This window comes from Vombatus ursinus, unplaced genomic scaffold (genome assembly GCF_900497805.2).
Source record: "Vombatus ursinus unplaced genomic scaffold, bare-nosed wombat genome assembly UNPS02015035.1, whole genome shotgun sequence".
Classification (NCBI taxonomy): domain Eukaryota; kingdom Metazoa; phylum Chordata; class Mammalia; order Diprotodontia; family Vombatidae; genus Vombatus; species Vombatus ursinus.
Window position 1 is genome coordinate 131075 of NW_020954813.1, and position 17263 is coordinate 148337.

Sequence of the window (17263 nt, forward strand, 5' to 3'; positions counted from 1 at the left end):
GGTAATCAGAAGCAAACACTTCTGAGGAGGGATAGGGTCAAAAGAAAGAATAGAATAAATGAGAGGCAGAATAGGATTAGGGGAAATAGAGTTAGTCTTTCACAACGTGATTACTATGTTTTGCATAACTGCACATGTATAACCCGTATTGAGTTGCTTGCCTTTTCAATGAGGGTGGGTGGGGAGGGAGGAAGGGAGAAAATTTGGAACCCAAAGTTTTTAAAACACATATTAAAAAAAAAAACGTTTTCACATGCAACTGGGAAATAAGAAATATAGGAAATGGAGTATAGAAATCTATCCTGCCTTACAGTAAAATAGAAGGAGAGGGGATAAGAGAAGAGGAGAGAGACAGAAGGGAGGGCAGACTAGGGGAAGGGCTGTTCAGAATGCATACTATCTTGGGATGGAGGGAGGGGGTGAGATGGGGTGAAAATCTGGAACTCAGAATCTTGTGGAAGTGAATGTTGAAAACTAAAAATAAATAAATTAAAAAAACTAATAAGGGGAAAAAAAAGATAAGAGGTTTTAATGGACTGCAAGCTCACTGTGATTTAGCAGAGTGATCTGTGACAACTAAAGAAGTAAGTTCGAACTTGTGCTGTCTTTAGATGATCATAGGCTCCCAAAAATTGATTAAGCACTGCTGTTTAAAAGGATGTCGATGAGCATGTTCGGGGATGAGGGATCTGGAGAGCAGACCAGCAGACCATTGGGATCTGTTGGGAGACACTGGGCATATTTAGCTCAGAGATGATTCAGGGACCATGACAGCTGCTTTCAAGGATTTGAAGGGTTATAATGAGGAGTGACTAGAAGCAGGAGCAGTGGGTGAACGTGGCAAAGAGGCGACTGTAGACTGATGCCAGGAAAAACTTGGTGCCAGTGAGAACCGTCCAGAAGAGGAACAGACTGCCTAGAGATGATGTGGGTTCCCTGTCTGTGGGGTCTCTCTTCAGGCTGAAAAGATGACCCCTTCTTCTTGAGGACATCATAGTGCCGGAGGCTTCCTTTGGTTCAGAGTTGAAATCAGTGGCCACTGAAGTCCCTCTTAGCTGATCAGAATCACTGTGACAAGCTTCTCTTCTAAATGAATGAAAAAGTATTTATTAAGCTCTTAACTGTGCAAAGTGCTGGAATACAAGTAGAAAAGGAAGACAGTCCCTAGTGTCTGGGCAGTCACTTGCTGATAGGGAAAGACAACACATCTGGGAAATTTCAGCTGTGTCAGTGGTCCTTCTGAGTACCAGCTCCCCTAGGCAGATGATAATGAATCTCATTTATCGTCATTTCCATGAACAAACTGTGTCAGTTCAAAAACTGACAACAAAATGACATCAGAATGTTGAAGAAGTCTTTGACCATGTCAGGGATGTTGGTATTGAGAATCTCAGTTTTTGGTTCTCCAGTAGCCACACCTGTGGTAGAGGAGAGGACTGAGGCGCCTTCAAAGACAGTTGCCTGGTCACAGCTAGGAAAGGATTTTCTCCATGCATCATAGCTGCAGAGGCCTGCTCTGCCTGGAGCTCTTTGTCTTCCCTGTCCATCAATGGCAGTGGTATGTTGGCCACTTCTCCACAGAAACTGCTTCCCTGGATGATGGCTCTGGTGGGGATAGGGTGGGGAGGGGGATAAAAGCAGAGCTCAGTGACTGGGACTCTTGGATTTAACCTGCCCCTACATGGCCTGTAGTTAGCATTGGAGTGGGGACAGGACAGGGGAGGGGGGCAGGACCCTTTTCAAGGCTGGCAATCTCTGTAACCTGCAGCAGAAGTGATACTGAGTCAGTGTATCCCATCCCCCAAATTAGCCTATATCAGGTCTCCTGTATACAGTGCTTTATAGTTATAAAGTGTCATCCCCGTTTTATAGATGGAGGAGCTAACATAGTTTAGAAGAATTAAGAAATTTGTCCAAGGTTACACAACTAGTAAGTGGCAGAGCCAGACTCTAACCCAAGTAACTGACTCTAAATCCAGTCTCTTTCCCTAGTACCCCATAGAAAAACATCTGTGTCAGCACTGTTTAAGCATGTTGTCTGTGAGCAGAGGAAAGACTGGTGCTTTTTAAAATGAGGCCTTTTCTTTATGGAACACTTCTTATAGATGTTCATGTCCAAAGATCAAGGTGTGGTTGAGAAGATGAATTGATAAAACTTGGTACTTAGTTTTCTCTTTTTAGAATTTTAAAGCATATATGATGTACTTGTTGGCAGATTGACAGATTTGTTCCTCATCAAAAGGTACCACACCCATGGATACGTAGAATTTTGTTAAAGTAAGTTAAACTTTGAGAAGATCCTGTGATCCATGTGTAGTATTTTTCTGAAGGAACACGTAAAAGTTTGCTTTCCTCAAATATTCTTTAAATGATTTGTATATTCTTATCTTCCATATGATTTTTTTTCTGTTTCCCTTACTCATGAACTTAATTTCTTGGTGTGGTGGTTCTTCACAATGCATTTTGTGATTTAAGTGTTGGAAATTTAGTTGAGTTCTTGTAAATGCAATGTCCTGAGCGATTGTATATTTAAAAATCATTAACAAGGGACTGGTTTGTAACTCAAACCACAGATACTCAAATGAGTCATTTAGGTCATTCCCTGTGTATGGAAAAATTACATCACCACTGAGTGTTCTATTTATGCCATAACAGATTTTCTTTAAAAGTCCATTTTGCTTTCTTTAAGGTACAGCAAGCCCTTTCAGGGCTTGTCATATGTCAGAAGTTATTTTGGGGCCAGAAGACGAACACTATATATTCAGACATTTGCATACATAGTGAGGAAGTGTGTAGGTAAATTACATGTTTGGAGGATACAACTGTACATGCATATATACATCCATGCGCACCTACACATACATATACACACACATATGGAAATGTAAATATATCTACCTGTCTTTGATCACATCTTCAAATTTCCTAAATGTTCACACAATTTTAATTTCCTTAGGTAGGCACTCTTTAGTTCACTCCACAATCACATGGGCCTTTTTCACATATTTGTAACTTCTTCAGTCCTGGTTGGAACAGTGGTATAACAGTATTTACTTTGACTGTCAATGGATGCCATTCTAGCAAGTACTTAACTGTTCGTACCTTTCCAGTCTTTATACATTATTCCCTTTATATACCCTATGGTGCAGCCAAACTTACTGTCCCTCACACATGTCATGACAGCTCAGTGCCTCATCTTTGCCTCTCAGAATCCCTGGTTTCCTTCAAATCTCTGCTAAAACATTGCTATCTAAATGAGGTTTTTCCTGATGTGCCCCCAATTAACTTATACTTTTGAATATGTGCTAATGAATTGTAAACTACATTGTGAGAGCAGGGACTGTTTTATTTTTGTTTCTGAGCTGCATCTTAAAGGAAGGGGAAGGATTGTGAGACAAAGGTCAGGTTGGAGAGCATGCCCACACCTGTGAGACTGCCTGCCAGTGCCAAGACATGGAGATGGCCAAAGTTAAGAGCAGGTTGTGGGCTGGGTCACTGAGGGAGGGAAGGAAGCTGTAAGGAGAGCTCCAAGCCAGGCTGCAAAACAGAAAGGTTTATAGTTTGTCCTAAAGGCACTAGGGAGCCCAGTGTGCTTGATTGAGAAGGAATGACCCAGTCAGATCTGCACTTACAGAAAATCACTTTGGTAGGTGGGTGTGGATTAACTGGAGTGAGGAGAGACTTGAGAGGTGAACAGTGAGAGGTTGATTTTTTTATTCATTTTTTTAAAAATTTCTGAATACTTCAAATAGCCATATTTTCATCTACCATCAGCACTAGTGACTGATGTTCCACACTTTCTTTATGACTTTTGTCTGCCTCCTCCTGTAAAACTCCTGTTAAAAAAAAAAACAAAAACTCTTCTGTAATTAAAAAAAAAAGTAGAGGATCCTAGGCAATGCAGTGGAGATCTTCCTCTGTCCCTTTTCTCACTACCAGAGCGGTCTATCTCCCTTTCCAATCAGACACTTTCTGGATGAAAAATTTTATATTATTTGTGTGACTATGTCATCATTGCTAATGTGTCGGCCTCCTTACACTCAGCAAGCGTTTTTCTGTTGTCCTTTGGGTCCTCTGAACTCAAGTTCTTTGAGGATTGTTGGGATTTGAGTCTTAATGGGTTAGGGTAGGCCATGGCAGTTCATTCCATCAGGTTCAACAAATATTGAGTCCCTACAAATACAAGACAGTGTGCTAAGGTCTGAGTGGAATCTAAACTTATTATTTCATAGGAAGCGATACAGATGCATATGGGTGTGTTGCGTAATGTCTCAGCCAATGAAGTTTTTGCCAAGATGACATTAATAGAATCATTATAATTAAATAGTTAATCTCCACTATAATATTCAACCAATTACTCCTTTAGGAAATTCTAACATATATAATATCTATCCACCTATGCAGGCTCAAAAGCGGGCATGGCCCAGGCTATCTCCTCCACTTGTGCCTTCCAGGCTGTCTGCCCCATCTATTATCCCATCTCTCACTATCGCCAGTCTCCTGCCTACAAACTTATTCAGGTTTTCCATATCCTAAAACTTTTCCTTTACTTCAGGTATTTTCCGTTAGTTCTTCTCTCTTTTACTGCTAAATTTGAAGGAAAAGTAGTGTATACTGATTGCTTCTTTTTGCTGTCCACCTGACACCAACTGGTTCCTGAAGCTCCAGCAATTTGGCTTCCATCCTGACGACCATGGTAAGTGTTCTTACCAAGGTCACCAGTGATCCTTTTCAGGCCCAGCGTGATATCCTTTTTTCACTTTCCTTGTAGTATCTGCTCTTTCCTTCCTTGATAACTCCATTTCCATCACCACTGGCAGCTGTGGTATGAACAATAAATTAAAGTCATTTGCTCTCTCTTCCTTTTCTCCTGTCACTCAGGTGCTACAGTCTCCTCCTTCACCTCTGTCTTACACAAAGAGATGACCCTTCTCCTGGCCAAGGTCAACCCCTCCTCCCCATTTCCTCCAGCAGACTGCCCCCGCTGTCATTCTCATTCTCTCACTCATCTTCAGTCTCCTCCTGTCTCCTGACTTCTCCTCTGCTGCCTAGAAGTGTGCCAGTGGCTTTGCCATCCTTGCCCGCTGTTCTCACATCTCTCTTGCTGGCGTCAGCAGTTGGCGCTGCTTTCTTTTCCTCTCACTCTCTTCTTCATTCTTCCCAGTCTGACTTTTGGCGTCGTCATTCAACTGAAAGTACTTTCTCTGAAGTTACTCTAATTGCCAAATCCAATGGCCTTTTCTCAGTCCTCATCCTTTTAGACCTCTCTGCCACCTTTGGCACTGTCAGTCACCCTCTTCTCCCTGATACTCTCTGGATTTCTGTGACACTCTTCTCTCCTGGTTCTTCTCAGTCTCCGTGGAATTTTATCCAGGTCACATCAGTGGGTACCCCACAAGGCCCTGTCTTAGACCCTCTTCTCCCTCTAAACCTTTTCACTTGGGGATCTCATCAGCTCCCATTGACTCAGTTATTTCTGTGCTGATAATTCTCATTTCTGCTTATGCAGCCCTCAACTCTCTGCTGACCTCCAGGGGCACATCTCCAATTGCCTGTTGGACACTGGAACTGAATGTCCCATAGACGTGTTAAATTCAGCATATCCAAAACCAAACTTGTTATATTTCCCACCCTGAAACCTTCCCTACTTCCAAACCTCTATTACTGTCAAAGACACCACCATCTTCCCAGCCCCCTGGGTTGCCACCTAGGTTTCATTCTTGACTCCTCATTTTTCTATCCGGTCTGCTGCCATGGCCTGTTGATTTTACATTCATCTGGAGAGAAGGCCTACTATGTGGTAGGCACTGTGCTAAACTCTTTACAGTTATTCTCTCATTATTGTTCCTATTTTACAGATTAAGGAAACTGAGGCAAACAGGTTGAATGACTTGCCCAGGGTCACACAGCCAGTAAGTATCTGAGGCAGGTTTGAACTCAGGTCTTCCAGACTCCGGGCCCAGAGCTGTAGTCACTGTACCACCCAGTTGCCTATGTGTTTCCTATACATCCCTTTCTCTGACACTCCCACTCTTTTCTCCCCACCTCTCCCAAAGGCCCTCATCACCTCACGCCTGGACTCTTTCAGTAGCCTGCTGGTGGTCATCACAGTGATCTTCTTAAAGTGCAGGTCTGTCCATGTTCACTCTACACACACGCATACACCACTGATACACTCCAGGATCCAATATAGAATCCTCTATTTAGCATTCACAGCCCTTGATAACTAGGCTGTTCTCTACATTTACACCCCACTTCCTCTGTGATCCAGTAACACCGGTCTCCTTGCTGTTCCACACACGACCTCTCATCTCCTGACACTGTCTGATTCCTTGGCTGTCCCCTGCGCCTGAAATGGTCTCTCCTCATATCCACTTCCAACCCTTCTTCATTCTAGTGCCTTCCCTCTGTTGATTATTTACGGTTTTTTCTGTATATTACTTGTTTGTACTTTTACATAGTTGTTTATGTGATGTATATCCCCATTAGACTGAGCTTGAAAGCAAAGGCATTTACCATTGTACCCGCAGCCTGACCCATAGGAAGCACTTATAACGGTTTATTAGCTATTGACAAGCAAGCTGAACTCCTGGTTATTCCCCAGCCTGATCCAGGACTCTGCTGCCTCCATGTATTCATAGAGACTATCCCCTCATCATGGACTTGTCTCTCTCATCCTCCATCTGTTCCAGTACTCTACCTTGAAACTCCAGCTTGGGTTATACCTCCTCCTTGCAGCTTTCCCTGACACCCCCAACCCCCCAAAGCCCTCTCTCCCTCATCTTGTTAGATCACATTCTACTTTGTCTGTTGTAAGTTATTGGCATGTTCTGTCTCCTTGTAGATGATAAAGTTCTGGAAGTTAGGGGCTGTTAGTTTTCATCTTTGTATCACCTACTCTGTTGCACAGATCAGTCACTTAATAAATGGTAGTATTGAATCATTTTTATGACATTAACTCCCCATAGTGCTGCATATAATGTTTTTTTGCAGAGTCAGTTAATGGCATTAGGCAAGATGAATAATAATAATAATAATAAGCAATATAAGGTGGAGTGAAAGCCAGACTAAGGTACAGAAGGATGAGATTGTCAGACGGAAAGAATTAACGATTGGTGAGCGAGTGTGTGTGTGTGCCAAAAGAACATTTGTTCGACAAATGTAGAATGTTAAGATTTTGCTTAAGTGATCCCATTCCAGAGACAGAATTTCTGTGAAAACTTAACTGAAAGTGAAAGAGAAAATGAGAGCCTGTTCTCTGGACTTGAGCCTTATCTGTTAACACCAATGTGTATTTTATTTTCTCTGCCCCTCAAAACAATCGTACTTTAATTAGTTCTGAGTCACTTTTGTCTTTCATTATAGTTTATCACAGGATTTGGAGATGAAGGGGTTTATTTAGTCCAGTTCCCTTGTTTAACAGATGAAGCTTAGGCCCAGACAAGCAATCAGGATCTCACAGCTAAACTTTCAGGTCTTTGTTCTTTCCCACTTTTTCCTCCCCACCTTTAATTTTTACTTTTTAAAAAAGAATACTAAAGACAATTATAACTTTGAATAATGAGACTTTTAATACATGCTAAACACTTCAGGGGAATTTGTTGTTTGTACTAGTTAGATCCTGGCACCCGCATGCGCGTGTGTATGTGTGTGCACGTGCATGCGTGCACACATACAATCTTTTTTAAGGTGTGATAATATCTCTTACTTCAAAACAAGCTCCTCAAGGAGGATTAACATTTAAGGTGATATCTGCATCCATAGAGAAAAATGAAGAATTATAACCCAACTTGGATATTTATATGGTGTTCAGAAAACTGAAATTTAATGATTAAATTAGAATTGGGTATATTGCTTCTTCAGGTGATCGTGTTATAGACGTGGGATCTGAATGGAGAACTTTCAGCAATGACAAAGCAACCAAAGACCCAAGTCGGGTTGGAGACTCTCAGAATCCTCTCTTGAGTGATGGAGACTTGACTACGATGATTGGCAAGGTATGTTCAGTCATTAGGAAAACTGTCTTCTTTGGTGCTCCACCTGCCGTTGGTGGAAGGACTAAATTAGAACATTTCATTTTCAGCCATAAGAAGAAATGTGAACTAAATCAGACATTCTTAACATCCCAGAGTTTTACCACGTAGATCTGGTTATCTTTCTTAAAAATGGAAGAGTGATGGAAAAAGGAAGAAATGGAGTATAAGGTGGAAGATATCCGTAACCTCTGAGGAGGGTCTTGCTGATTTTTGCCTGGTAATGTTTACATCACCTTAACTAAATGAGTACAGACCAGGGCAAAAGAGGTTTCTGTTACAGTGTGACTGTGTCCCTTTTCTTTGCTGTCTTATTTTTAGGGTAGAGCCAGGAGCTTAAAGAGGTTGGGATGGTCCCACTGCCAGCGATTGGGCAAAGCTAGGATTAGGCAGAAACTAGTTTTGTTGTTTTGAAGGACACTGGAGATTTTATAAATTGTGGTTTTTAAAAAGGAAATACTGTAAAGACTCAGTCTCTTCTTAATAGAGTTGTGTTTGCATTAAGCAAACTGTACAGATTTTGAATATTGTGCAAATACGTAAATGACATGTTTGACATTTGAATTCCCAGTATTCTAGGTGACGTTTAAACAAACAGTGCGCAACCTTCTTGGAATTGTTGGCACTTTATCATTAGTTTAATTTCATAACATTCTTTCCTCCCTCAAAGTTGTGTACATCATTTGCATGTGTGAAAGTTAATTTTGAAAATTTCATTATATTCTTAATAAATGTATGTATGTAGGTGAACACCCAACCTTGTCACACAGGCAGGATATGGGAATCATTGTTCTAGAAATAGTCTATGTGTCTTAATGCTGGTGCAACATAAGGACTTTGAAATGTGTTCCTCTTAAGTCAAGTCTAGGGGAGAGAGAGGGGGAAGGGTATTGATGGTTGCCCCATTTTTGTTAGTTTTTTTTTCTATCCCTTCATTCCTTAAGTATAGTTTCTAACTAATAGTGAGGAAACTCACGTAATTTTAAAAAAATAGAAACTTTTAATATCAGTGTAGATAGCTAAACTTGCTTAGTGACTATTTAAATTCATTTCAGTATTGAAAGTAACATTTCTTTTTATTCCTCATAGTTGTCCATTTAATTTTATCTTGTATTACATTATAGTAACTTACCACAATTTGATCAATTCCCCTATTGTTGGACATTTTGGTTGCTTCTAGGTTTGAGGGAAAGTTGTTGTTGATAGTTTTTTGCTTGCAGTTACATGTGATGCTGTTGCAGAAATCTCTGAATAGATTTTGTTTTGTTTTTGCTCACACTTTCAGGATATGTCACCAGTGTTAGAATTATTGGTCCAAGGGATGTATGGTAATTTGTGTGATGCCTAGGTGTTGGCGTGCAGATAGAAAGTGGCTTTAATTGTGTTGGGGATAGGGAATCTATCTCTGACCATTTCTTTAGAATTTGTATCATAAATTGATATTGAATTTTATCAAATATTTTTTCTAATTTGGTTGATATAATTGTAGTTTTGAAGATTTTTTTGTTTACATTATGTATTATAGTCTTTCAGATATTGAATCAGCCTACCATAAACTGAGCTTGGTCATGATGAATAATTGCTGTATTTCAGTTGACTGCTAGTTTAATTAGTATTTTTTGTATCTATTCATTAGCAAAATTGGTCTATATTTTCTTTCTTTTTTTTTTTAGCATTTAACTGGCTTTAAAGTCAACACCATATTTACCTCATAAAAGAGACTGATTATTCATATTTGTTTTATGAGTTATCTACATAACAGAATGTTGGAGAGTTTGAAAGAATTCTGCTCTGAAATTGGATCATGTGCTTGGTGGTTTTTTGGGGGGGATTGATACTTTGTTTCAGTATATTGAGATGGACTGAACTTGTGTAGATGTGTATTCTTTGATTTTTGGATTTTGATTTTCTATCCATTCACTTTTCTTAACATTTAAGTGGTACAATAATCTGCAAATAATGCATTCAAGCTATCTAAACTTAGTGGCAAGTGAATAGTGCCTAGTGGCCTTGTATGTTCTATATCAGGCATATAGAATAATTCACCTTTCTAAAAAGAATTTTTTTTTTGCATTCTGAATACCATGTCAAGAAGAAGAGAATTGAATATGAAGCTGAAGTTCTTTGTACATATAACTTTTGAAGCATCCTGCTTGTCCTTGATTCTTTCTGACTTCCTTTTGTTCTTTTCTAAGGATTTAAAAAAAATACTTAATTATCTTTTTTTTTCCTTTTCTTTTTCTTTTTGGCTATTCTATCCCTACCTTCTCTCTCTTCCATCCTTCCTATAGTGAGAGTAGGGTGTGTGATGAGGGAAGAAGGGAAGAAAAGAGAAACACAACTCTTGTAACAAATACTGCTAATCAAGAAAAATAAATCTATATGTTGTCCCATTGTCTATGCATCATTCTTCACCTCTAATCCATAAATTACCTGGGAGGGATAGGGTAGCATAATTCCTCTTTGGTCTTCTGGCATCATGGTCGGTCATTAGATTGATCAGAGTTCTAAAGTAAGTTTTTTTTCCTTCTTTACCATGTTATTATTATTGTATAAATTGTTCTGATTCTTCTCACTTTACTCTATATCATTTCATACAAGTCTTCTCAGGTTTCACCATTTCTTACCAAACAAGAGTATTCCATTGCATTTATATATCATAATTTGTTCAACCATTTCCCAGTTGATGAACTCTCTGTGACTTTCCAGGTCTTTGCTATAAATGGTTTTGTATTTATGGGTCCTCATTTTTTTTTTTTTTTTGAATCTTTTGAGGATAGACACTCCCCCCTCCCATATATACACATAAACATATGTGTGTGTGTGTGTGTGTGTGTATATATATATACACACACACACACACACATAGACACACATACATATAAAGAGAGGCTGATTATGTTACTGGGTAGTTTTAATGATTTTGGGGACATAGTTCCCAATTGCTTTCTGGAATGGCTGAACCAACTCATCATCTGCTGGCCTTGCATCAATATGCATGGCTTGTCAAAGCCTCTCTACAGACTCTTTTTCTTTTTTTTGCCAACTTTGCCAATCTGATAGGTGTGAGGTGTAGAACCTCAGAGATATTTAAGCTGTACTTCTCTAATTACTAGTGATTTGGTGTATTTTTAAATATGACTGTTAATAGTTTGGATTTCATCCTTTAAAAACTGCATTTTCACATCCATTTATTTGAGGAACAGTTCTTGATCTTATAAATTTGGCTCAGTTACTTGTATAGCTTGACTTTTGGATATTCAATAGAGAACCTGGATGAAAAGTTTTTTGTTTTGTTTTTTCGTTTCCCAGTTTTAACTATATTGGGTTTGTGTAAAAACAATTATTGATTTTATATAATAAAAATCTTCTGTTTTATCTTCTGTAATCCTCTCTGTCCCTTGTTTGGGCATGAACCATTTCTCCATCCAGAGTTGCAGTTCCCTTCTTTGCACTTCTGATTTATCTTTTATATCTCAATCATATATCTATTTGGAGCTTATCTTGGTATATGGTGTAAAGTATTAGTCTACTCCTCATTTCTGCCAAACTGCTTCTGCTTTCCCAGTAGATTTTGTTAAATGGTGGACCTTACCCAAGTAATTGGGATTTGGGGGTTTCTTGAGTACTATGCTACCGGTATTCATTTGCTTATTTTTGTTGTATACATGATCTTTTCCACTGATCAGCTTCTCAATTTTTTAGTCATTACCAAATAGTTTTAATGATTACTGGTGTGTAGCATAGTTTGAGATGGTGTACTGCTAAGATTGTCTCCTTCTTTACCACTTTTTTCCTTATTATTTCCCTTGATATTCTTGACTTCTTGTTCTTCCAGATGAGTTTTGTTACTATTTTTTGTTAACTCTATAAAATGATACTTTGGTAATTCAGTATGACATTGGATACATAAATTAAGTAAATACACTGTTTTTAAAATTGTATCAAGAGAAATTCTGTAATTATTTTGCTGTTCATACCATTTAGTTAAAATCACAGTTCTCATTCAAAAGAACCTTATTTTCTATATATGCAATTTTAAAAGAAGCTAGCAGCATACCTAGATCTATCTAGAAATAGATCTTCAGATGGCATATTTTTGTTTTACTTTAATTTGTGTCCAAAACTTATTGGAGAAATTTTAAATATTTAAATTTAAACTATGTTCTAAACAAACAAACTCTTATTCTTTAGGGTACAGGAGCAGCAAGCTTTGACGAATTTGGAAATTCAAAGTATCAGAATCGCAGAACTATGAGCAGTTCTGATCGTGCAATGATGAACGCTTTCAAAGAAATTACTACCATGGCAGACAGAATCAACCTCCCTCGAAATATAGTTGTAAGTTCTTGTCTACCTCTCAAACTGTGCTGGCATTGACTTAGTTAGCATAATATAATGAGCATATGAATTTTTGATATTGTGGCTAATTAAATGGCCTAGAGTTAATTAAACTTAGTTTCTTTGCTTTGAAGGATCGAACAAATAATTTATTCAAGCAAGTGTACGAACAGAAGAGCCTGAAGGGGAGAGCTAATGATGCCATAGCTTCTGCTTGTCTCTATATTGCCTGTAGACAAGAGGGTGTTCCTAGAACATTTAAAGGTATGTTATCAACATTAAATTTATTATCCAAAAAATGTTAATTTCATAGATGCTGGTTAAAAACAGGTTCTGAGTAAATTATCTGTTTTCAGCAGTACCTTCAATAATATCTGTACAGATATCTTATATTTTGGTAGTCTTTTTCACAATGCAGTTTGACCTGCTTGAGTATCATCTTTGAGTTTGTTACTTTGTTTACAGTTTTTTGTAACTGTTACTTTGATTACAGACAGTTTCTACCCTTTTTTTTTTTTTGACTAGACAATGAGGTTTTAAGTGACTTGCCCAGGTTCACACAGCTACTAAGTGTTATGTTTCTGGGGCAGGATTTGAACTCAGGTCCTCCTGCCTCCAGGGCCGGTGCTCTATCCACTGCGCCACCTAGCTGCCCCCAGTTTCTACCTTTATCTTGATTTTTCAACCATTTTATTTTGTCCTTTATTTAATTAGATATTTTGTTAGCTTAATTTTTTTCACTCCAAGCATGCTTATCACATCAGAATGCTTTGATATACTAGTTGACTGCATTATGTTATAGTTGAAGCCTGTGGCATAGGATAGGACTTGTGGAGTAATAACTCATGTTCCTTCAGCTTAAATCAGAGAACCTCTGCACTCTTCAGGAAGTGCTAGTGGATCTCTGTCCCACTCTTGCCCCCTTGAGAAGGCAGGAGTTAAGAATTGTCTATTTATATTCAGTTCTTCAAGAGAAGACCTGATATTTTTTAATTGCTCATTTGTTGATTTTCTGAAATAGCTTAAGTTTTTATCAGAAAATCACCTAAATCAATCCATGGAGATATAACAGCAATTCTTGTTTTAATAATGTTTAAGGTTTGCAAAAAACTTTTCCTCAAAATAACACTGAGGTAGTTTGAAAATAATTGTCACTGTTTTATAGATGAGGAGGCTTGAAATTCTGATAAATATCAAATGATCAAAGTGTCAGGCAGAATTTGAATATATTCTCTTATTAGAGCCTCATACTTCCCTCTTTAAGGGAAAAAGTACTATTTTTGTTTACTAAGAAATCTTAAATAATATGATGTAAATTATGCTATAACTTTGTATGTCTCGTTTTTGTCTTCAGAAATATGTGCTGTATCACGGATTTCCAAGAAAGAAATAGGCCGGTGTTTTAAACTAATTTTGAAGGCTTTAGAAACCAGTGTAGATTTGATCACAACGGGAGATTTCATGTCACGGTTTTGTTCAAACCTTGGTCTTCCTAAGCAAGTACAGATGGCAGCCACGCACATTGCCCGGAAGGCTGTGGAGTTGGACCTGGTGCCCGGCAGGAGCCCCATTTCTGTGGCTGCTGCAGCAATCTACATGGCCTCCCAAGCCTCTGCAGAGAAAAGGACCCAGAAAGGTAAGCATTTCCTTAGTGCCAGCAGCAGCAAAAGGAGTCAGTGTGGCTTCTGGGTGGGATGTTGGGCTCAGCCTTCAGTTCAGTGGGTGACCTGCCACTAGACAAGAATTCTCCAGACACTCAGACCAGGTGCAGCTTTTCTTCTGGTAGGGAACTGTTCAAACCACTGTCAGTGTTTTCTTCAAAGCCTTTCCCTCTTTAAACTTTCTTGTTTTCTGACTTCTTTGGCATTGTTTTTTCCGTTTTTTAAAAGGTAGCACTTGGGGGGGCAGCTAGGTGGTGGAGTGGATAGAGCACCGGCCCTGAAGTCAGGAGGACCTGAGTTCAAATCCGGCCTCAGACCAAATACTTGACACTTACTAGCTGTGTGACCCTGGGCAAGTCACTTAACCCCAATTGCCAATACATACATACATAAAAAAGCTAGCACTACAGATTTCACCACCTGAGACGGTGCTGTGCGATCAGACTTCAATTATTGTTATTCATACTATAAGTAAACTTGGTTAGGATGACATGAAATATTTATGGCTTTTCCTGACACCTCTGGTGATTATTACTTATAGTGTATAAAGGGAAAAAGCCATTACTTGATTTTATCTGTGTATCTCATAAGGGAGCAACGGAGAGTTAGAGGAGGCTGGCCTGGGAGTCAGGAAGACCCCTGTCCCTGTACTGTCACAGCAGCTGCCAGCCCCTTCCCAAAAAGGGAGTGTTTATGTAATGACTCTTTTCATGCAACCTCCAGTTATACTTTCATATGCTAATATGGACTGAAGTGATCATTCTGTAACATAATTAGGTATAAGTAGTTCAACACTCAGCTTTATGTTCTTGGGGACATTCAGATTGCTGTGTTTTGAAGGGCGGTTGGTTGTTGAAGAGAGTGGGTGGGTGGTGTTTTGTTTGTGTGGCTAAGCTTGTACATCTTGGTCCATAGCTCAAACTTGCTATCATGAGATTGAAGTCTTCCCTGTATGTCTTAATTTTAGTTTTATCAGCTTAAATGTCCACTTTCTGCCCACCTGTGCTGATAAAAGTATCTGCGTTATAAAGGAGTGGTTGGAAAGAACAGGGAACAGTTTCCAAAAATCCAAGTGCTGGGCTCTGTCCCCTTTTTCCTCCACTACCACATCCCCACAACTTGAGACTTAATGGTGAAGTTGGTAGTAAACTTTCTAGTATCAGAAATTCTTTTTCCTATTTTAATATACTTAGCACTTTTTAATACATAACATGTAAATTTGTTGTAGTATAAAAATGAATGCCATTAGAATTTTTTAAAAGTTTCCCCAGCACTGGGAACTTTTTTGTTGGTATAAAAAGGTCCCTTCTCAATGGTTTGGAATTCAGATCTGCCCCTCCTTCAAGAAAACGCAATATACCAAGCCCCATATGTTTACAAAGTAGATGACTTATTTACTGTATTATAATAACCACTTTTTCATGTGGTACTTCAGTCTCATTTGGTCCTCAGCAGAAAAAAAGGTGAATGAGGAATGAGAACATGGAGGAAGGTTATAGCATTTTTTTCTTCAGGACTTTGACTATAAAAGAGAGATAAGATGATAGTTTGAGAGGATGGTAGGATCAAGGGAAGGGATTATAAGCTTAGAGCAAATGTGAGCCTGTTTGTAGGCAACAAGAAAGGAGGAACTACTTTTAAAAGACATGAGGCATCGAGGATTAGAAAAGGGAGAGAATGATCATAGGGGCAGTGTGTAGGGAACGGGGTCCAGAGGCTGAGAGAGGATGAGGAGGTGGGAGCTCAGTGGCCTCTGTGCTCTTGGCAGAGAATGAGAAGAGACCCTGTAAGTTTAAAATAGATACTGTGAGAAATGTGATGGTGACTCTGTCGAGGAAGAGTAAGAAGACTGGTGAGCGGCAGCAAGAGCACACGTTTGGTGTGTGGTCCAGTGAGTGCAGCAGGGTGACTTTGTCCAGCAGCGCACAGGTCCTGCTCAAAGGCAGAGGGTGAAGCCAGTCGAGACTTAGCACATGCAGAGGGATTAAAGGAATCTCATGTGTGGAGGACAGCGTAAAGCTGAACTGGTTGACTTGTAGCATCAGTATTTTAAAAGGAAAGAAAAGGAGGCCAGAGTGTGTAGGTGATAGACTGGCAAAGCAGTCTAAGTGACTGGTGATTTCAGAGAGCTTATAAAATATGGTTTATCAAAATGTGATTTCCCCAGGACACAGCTCTTTGGAGACTCATTGTGCCATAAAGAGGTACACTTGTGTCTTATCAGACTGGGTTTTTAAGTGGTGCTCAATCATGCTGTAAACACTGCCTAAAGCAAGAGCTCAATTCTTATCAACTTCCTGAAAAATTACCTTTTTATTTCTTTCTGATATGAACACGTCGTAAAATAAATGTGGGGGAAAAAAAACTATGGAGTCTGTAACTTGTTTGTTTGTTTGTTTTGGGCCTCATAGAAATTGGAGATATTGCTGGAGTTGCTGATGTTACAATCAGGCAGTCTTACAGACTCATCTATCCTCGAGCCCCAGACCTGTTTCCTGCAGACTTCAAATTCGATACCCCCGTGGACAAACTCCCCCAACTGTAAATTGCTACGTGTATTTTAAGCTTTCATGAACATTGAACTTGCCCGTTGTAAGAACTGTATAAAGTGCTGAGATTGAGCCTTCCTAACACGAGGTTGGAGAAACAAACGGGAAGATGCAGCAGTATGGAACATAATGCACATTCCAAGGCTAAGCAAAATAATTGTGTGGCATTTTGTATGTATATAATAGTGAAAGTAAATATTTAATGGCAGTTAAGATTAATTTCTTATTGTATTTCATTTCTTTTGTAGCATTCTAGTAAATTGTATTTTGGAAGATATTTGAAATTATGTAATTCCTGAATAAATTGTTTTCCAAAAATAACTTCTTGTTCCACAAATTATGTATTTCATTGTGAATAATAAAGTGAGTCTGAAACAGGATCATTTCATAATCTTGACAATTGTTTTCCTATCTAGCATGGCACACAGACAAAGCCAAAGACTTTATTTATGGCCAATTAATGAAGATACACAATAGGAGGAGGAGATCCTAAGTACAGCAGATAATCTGTTCCTGGAATATGAACAAAGCCAAAATTGTCCTGAACATTTTGTTTCATTACTTGGAAAAGAAAGGGACAATGCTCTGTTGTTAAGGTTTGGTTTTTTTTTCCTCATCTTATTTTTATGGATTTCTTTTGTTCTTATGTGACCTTCATTTTCAAATATCTCCCCCTTCT

The 17263-nt window shown here is 38.9% G+C and overlaps 1 protein-coding gene across 1 annotated transcript in view; it reads left to right on the forward strand.

Moving 5' to 3' along the window:
- Positions 1-16910, forward strand: part of LOC114031060 (transcription initiation factor IIB) — a 38781-nt gene extending 21871 nt beyond the window's left edge. The window contains exons 3-7 of the mRNA XM_027846081.1: positions 7864-7997; positions 12228-12374; positions 12509-12638; positions 13729-14010; positions 16447-16910. Of these exons, the coding sequence (XP_027701882.1) occupies positions 7864-7997; positions 12228-12374; positions 12509-12638; positions 13729-14010; positions 16447-16580 (827 nt within the window). The 3' untranslated portion in view covers positions 16581-16910. The remainder of the gene's footprint in view (positions 1-7863; positions 7998-12227; positions 12375-12508; positions 12639-13728; positions 14011-16446) is intronic.
- The last annotated feature ends 353 nt before the right edge of the window (positions 16911-17263 follow it).